This window comes from Equus asinus, chromosome 8, assembly GCF_041296235.1.
Source record: "Equus asinus isolate D_3611 breed Donkey chromosome 8, EquAss-T2T_v2, whole genome shotgun sequence".
Taxonomy (NCBI): Eukaryota; Metazoa; Chordata; class Mammalia; order Perissodactyla; family Equidae; genus Equus; species Equus asinus.
The window spans coordinates 32,391,253-32,397,618 of NC_091797.1; the positions used below are offsets into that span (position 1 = coordinate 32,391,253).

The 6,366-nt window shown below is 45.6% G+C and overlaps 1 protein-coding gene across 1 annotated transcript; it reads left to right on the top strand.

The window, feature by feature from the left end:
- The first annotated feature begins 1,493 nt into the window (after positions 1-1,493).
- Positions 1,494-2,458, top strand: LOC106831024 (tetraspanin-17). Its single transcript, XM_014841015.3, has one exon. The coding sequence runs from the start codon at positions 1,532-1,534 to the stop codon at positions 2,375-2,377; it is 846 nt and encodes a 281-aa protein (XP_014696501.3). The 5' UTR covers positions 1,494-1,531; the 3' UTR covers positions 2,378-2,458.
- Positions 2,459-6,366: the final 3,908 nt, after the last annotated feature.

Genomic DNA, 6,366 nt, shown 5'->3' on the forward strand with positions numbered 1-6,366 from the left:
CGTTTTCTAGGAAAAAACATCCTTGGGGAGGCAATTACTCCTAGTCCTCAGTAAAGATATATCTCATTCAAACAAGTTCTAACCTCCTGAAACTTTTCTTCATGAAATAATTTTGGAGGGTTCAGTCATCTCTTACTATATGAGTTAATCAAATAGAGTTCCTGAGCTATCAAAGTTTATAAAAGCAAAACCAGGCAAATGGACTACGAAAGAGATATAGCAAACTAGAAAAACTCTATCATTGGGCACAAAAAGAGAAAAAGGCAAGTCATGTACAGTTCAGGCAACTGCATTGCACGCAGGTTCTCTATACTTTTCAACTTCAGAAGCTCAGAAGCTCTGATAAGTCTGGTAGAGCAGAAGCAGTAAATTGTTAACAAAGTGAAAACTACTGCAGGTCTTTGACTAAACAAGATAGGCATAGTTTAATTCTATTTCTTCTTTTCCTGGTCATTACAAGTACCTCTTCCCTGTAGTTGAAAATAAACCCACAGGCTTGTGATACATATAATTGATTTCAAAAGAGGAAAGATTTCTGAGAATGGCCTAAACCTCCACATACTTAAAAAGAAAATCATATCACCTTTCAACTAATAATGGTTTCATTTGTTCATTCTCCATGTGATCAAGGACCTTACATATTCTGTTTTCCTTGCCATAATTTTTTATCCTTCTCTGATTCAATCCATTCTAAAGACAACCAAGCCACTACTCACACTTTTGGTGAAGAATCCACTATGTTTCTGAGTCATTAAAGAGTCATTCAAGAGCAAATCTTGGTAACAGGTGACTTAGGAGTCTTGCATGATTCTGGTTTTCTACTTGTTGGCAGTAAGACCCAAATGAGAGTGAAGCAGAGCTGAGCCTGCACTGGGTGAGATCTTGGCAGTTGATCACCTTTGCACCGGGTATGTTTCTCAGCAAAATAAATTTTATATCATGAAATTCTGAAAAAGAAAATAAATTTAGATCAAAGTCTTTATAGTCTTCAAAAAATAAAATTTGCAAGCAGCAAAGAGAAAGACTGGTTGACATACATGATACAATGTTGACTACAAGTGCTGAGCTGCCCTCACAACCTAGATCTGTGGTAAACTGCCAAATCCCAATGCCGTACTTCCTCAAAGGCTTCAAGGTTCACATTGGGTCAAATAAGCATGGGAAAATAAAATAGATAGTAATTTCAGTAGCCAACCTCTAAAATGGCCCTAATAATACCCAATTTCTGGTATTCACACCTTTGTGTAATCCCCGTTATACCAAGGTTGGTCTCTCTCTTCCAAGATTAGATTATAAAAGACATCAAATCTTCTCTCTTGTTCTCTCAGTCTTTCTCTTGGATCACTCCCTGCAAAAAGCCAGTTGTCGGGGTGCCAGGGGCAGTCCCCGCGGGGTGGGCGGCTCTGTGTGGCCTCGGCCACGAAGCCGCAGCCGCAGGGCTAGGCCCCGGGCGGCGCTAGCCCAGGGCGGCCCGCGGAGGGCTGGGCCAGGCCCCCAGCTCCGGTTCCCGGCCGGCGGGGGGTCGCTCACCATGCCGGGCAAGCACCAGCACTTCGAGGAACCCGAGGTCGGCTGCTGCGGGAAATACTTCCTGTTTGGCTTCAGCATTGTCTTCTGGGTGCTGGGAGCCCTGTTTCTGGCCATCGGCCTCTGGGCCTGGGGTGAGAAGGGTGTTCTCTCCAACCTCTCGGCTCTGACAGATCTGGGAGGCCTTGACCCTGTGTGGCTGTTTGTAGTAGTGGGAGGCATCATGTCCTTGCTGGGTTTTGCCGGCTGCATAGGGGCTCTCCGGAAGAACACCTGCCTGCTCAAGTTTTTCTCCGTGTTCCTTGGCCTCATCTTCTTCCTGGAGCTGGCGACAGGGATCCTGGCCTTTGTCTTCAAGGACTGGATTCGAGACCAGCTCCACCTCTTCATCAACAACAACGTCAAGGCCTATCGGGACGACACTGACCTCCAGAACCTCATTGACTTTGCTCAAGAATACTGGTCTTGCTGCGGAGCCCGAGGGCCCAACGACTGGAACCTCAATATCTACTTCAACTGCACTGACTTGAACCCGAGCCGGGAGCGCTGCGGGGTGCCCTTCTCTTGCTGCGTCAGGGACCCTGCGGAAGATGTCCTCAACACCCAGTGTGGCTACGATGTCCGGCTCAAACTGGAGCTGGAGCAGCAGGGCTCTATCCACACCAAAGGCTGCGTGGGCCAGTTCGAGAAGTGGCTGCAGGACAACCTGATCGTCGTGGCTGGGGTCTTTGTGGGCATCGCCCTCTTCCAGATCTTCGGTATCTGGCTGGCCCAGAACCTCGTGAGCGACATCAAGGCAGTGAAGGCCAACTGGATCAAACATGATGATGGCTACAAACTACTCAAATAAACAAAACCTTGAAAGCACTGGCTTCCGCCCACCGTCTTGGAGGTTCTGTCAGCGCTGGGCTTCAGCAGAGCTCTCCGCCTGGGGCCCGGCCCGGCCCACCCTGCCAGTGCGTGTTCTCGGCCTGGGTGGTGTATACATTCAAGCCAAGCTTTAACACTTGGTCTATTTCCCATGAAAGTCCAGATCCCTGGCTTCTCGTGAAGATTGGCCATCTGGCCACAGTGGCTCTTCAGTGACAGCGTCTCCTGGGACACACACTTCCTGTTCCCTGAGACCCCGTGGCTCATTCTGCTCGCCTGAGTGCAGTGCCTGACCTGGTAGCCTGGGGTTGGCCTCCCACGCCTCTGTAGGGTTATTCCCTGCCGACACTGCGGGGCTGCTGTGGGCCAAGCCCAGGGCGAGGCCCAGGGATGTGAAGAACGGGAGGCTGGACCCTGTGCTGAAGAGGCAGCCTGGGAGGGGTCTGGCCCTCCTGGGGACTGAGAGGCTGCCCGTGTGCCCAGGAGAGTGGCTGAGGGGTGGGATAGACATCAGGAAGGCTTTTGGAAGGAAGCAACTGGAAGCCCAGAGCTTGGCACCCCTGGGGTTGGGAGGAGACTGATTTGGGGGCCATCGATGGTTGACTTCTCGGCCCTCACTTGGAACGAAGTTCAGTCTTCTCAGTGGCCTGCAGCACTGCCTCCTGGCCACCAGAGGGCGCCCCAGCACAGCCTTCCTGGTCGGGCTCGGTGGGCCGAGCGCATGCTGCGGCCCTCCTGGTACTCCTCGGGCTCTGGGCTTTGGCAAGCTGGAAGACTGCTAAGGAGCACACAGGCCCAGAGATGGAGTATGACTGCTGCTCTCAGCTCTGCCTCCTAGCTGCGTGAAGGGCTGTGCGTGGAGTGTTTCTACGCACTCCTCCCCGGGCTGCCCTTGGTGGATGGGAAGAGGGGTTGGAGCTAGTTCCCAGGTCTCCAACTCGGATGTCCTTGGGGCCAGGCAGGTTATAGAAGCGAATGACTAGGCCTTTGAGTTGTGAGGCCTTTGCAGTGCGACTTTGACTTTCCTGCTGTTACTGTAGATGGACACAGAGACATGGCTTTGGGACAAGAGAAGTATCGGCACAATCAAGTTGTAATGGCAACTGGCCTTGAGAGACAATAGGGTGTGGTGGGGACTGTTGCAAAGCACAAGTCCCCACCTGAAGTTGGTGGCTGTCATTGAATTCTAGCTAATTGCTGTAAAGTGAGAATGTGGGGCTAATGCCAGAAATCTGGAGAAACCAGAAATCCAGATTTTTATGTGAGATGTCCTGATTTTTAAGTTGTTGGCAACTAATTAAAAAAATTTTAAAACCCTGCAAGCTGAAAGACAGGCTTGGGGCCCTGCTTTGGCCCCTGTGCCCCATAGGTCCCTTTGGGACAGTCACCCGCAGGGCCCTGGCTGCTCTGCCATTCAGGGATGCCAGGAGCTGCTGCAGGAGCAGTGTGTGGGGCACGCACTTGGCACCGTGGCTCCCAGACACAGGCGGGACAGTGTCCTGGGGTTCCTGACAGGCACCGACATGGGCGGTGTCTACACCTGACAATAAATGCGGCTCACAATGCTGGAAAAAAAAAAAAAAGCCAGTTGTCATGTTATGAGCACAACTCTTAGGAAGCCCACATGGCAAAGAATTGAGGTCTTCTGCCAACAACCATATGAGTAACACATCTTGGAAGCACATTTTTCAGCCCTGGTCAAGCCTTCAAATGACTACAACTCCAATCAACACCTTGACTGCAACCTGGCAAAAGACTTAAACAAGAACCACCCAATTAAAACACTCCTAAATTCCTGACCCTCAGAAACTGTGTGAGATAATAAATGCTTGTTGTCCTGAGCAGCTAAACTTTGGAGCAATTTGTTATGCATCAATAGGTACACTAATATAGTCTAGATTGGCAGATTAATTAAGTTCATGATGGGTGAAGTCAATCATCTTTAACATCATACCCTCTAAGCGCTAGCTTGAAAACCAACAACTGGGGAATTTTTAGAAAGCACATGCAACTAGAACTCCTAGACACTGTCTGTAGGAGTGTAAATTATTATAGCCACTTTTAAAAACTGTTTAGTAGTATCTACTAAAGCTAAGCGTAGCCTAACTAAGATCCAGCAATTCCACTCCCAGATAAATACACAACAGAAATTGGTGCATATGCTTACCAAAAAATGTGTACAAGAGTGTTCATGGAAGCTTTATTCACAAGAGCCAAAGACTAGATATAACCCAAATATTCATGCACAGTAAAATAGACAAATAAATTGTAGTATATTTATAAAATGGAATACAGTACAGCAATGAAAAAGAATAAACTATAGCTGCATAAACAATGACATGGATAAATCTCACTACATAATTTTGAGTGAAAAAAGCCAGACAACAAACAGTATATACTCTATGATTCCATTCATATGAAGTCTAAGAGGGAAAACTAATCCATGCACAGAAATAAAAAGGGCAGTTACCTTTGGCAGGGGTGATCAGGAGAGAGAACACAACAGAGTTTCTAGGGTGCTGGAAATGTTCTATATCTTGACCTCGATAGGGTTATATGAAAGTACACTCACATAAAAATCCATTGAGCTGTGCACTTGAAGTTTGCGCACTTTTCTGCATGTATGCTAGATTTGGCAACAAAAGACTCTGAACTATTTATATGGTTAAGGTACAGTTACAAGAAGAAAATTTTTGTTTTCATCTTTATAGTTGTCTGTATTTTTTAGATTTTCATGACAGGTATGCACCTTTTTAAATTTAAAAATGTCAGTTCAAAAAAATGGTATGAGGGCAGCCCCATGGCTGAGCGGTTAAGCTCACACACTCAGCTTCCATGGCCTGGGGTTTTGCCGGTTCAGATCCTAGGCATGGACCTAACACCACTCATCAGGCCATGCTGAGGCGGCATCCCATATAGCAGAACCAGAAGGACATACTACTAAAATATACAACTATGTACTGTGGGTCTTCAGGGATAAGAAGAAAAAAAACCGGAAGATTGGTAACAGATGTTAGCTCAGGTGCCAATCTTTAAAAAAACAAGATTGAAAACTTTTTAAAAAATGGTACATTACAATTTAAATATGTCGTTTTATTACAACTATGAAATATGTATATAAATGTATAAGCAAAAAACTGGAAAGAAATACACTGAAATGTTAAACAATTTTTCTCTATGTTTTCTTATTTTTCTACTCCCCTATTTTCAAAGTTCTCAGTGTTGAGCATGCACTGTTTCTATAAGAGGGAAAAATGTTTAAGGATTAACTGGCAAAGTTGTCCCTTGCCGTAGCTATTACGAGAAGCACCAGGAAAGGAAGACAAATCAAAATGTAATATTTCTGAAGAACTTGTGGAAGGGTTCACTGACACAGGATTACATTTTTAAGGTTTCTATTAGATTTCAAAATACATTATTTTACGTCATTTTAAATGCGTGTTACTTGACGCATAGAGCCTTGAATGTAGTAGATACTGAATAAATATTTGTTCAATGAACAATATAAGCATTAAAGTAATCTATGGGTGCTTGTGTGTTATTCATATTATGTAGCAGTATTACCTACCAAAATGTCAAGGTCAATCATTGTAGCCTAGTGAACCAGTATGAATGGAAATTCTCCAAAGGCAGCTCTTATTTCAGGGCAACCTCATTGTGCAATGAGACTTCCCCTGCAACTCTCTAGGCAACTTTGGCCTATCTGGGCAGAAACAGACACAAAGACAAGCAGGAAAGAAAACTATGTAAATGTTCCCATCTGAGAGTTGTTTTTGTTTGTTTGTTTTTATTACTGTAACATTGGTTTATAACATTGTAAAAATTTCAGGTGTACATCATTTTATTTTGATTTCTCTGTAGATTACATAACGTTCACCACCAAGAGACTAATTACAATCCAACACCACACACTTGTGCCTAATCATCCCTTTCGTACTCCTCTCTCCCTGCTTCCCCTCTGGTAACTAC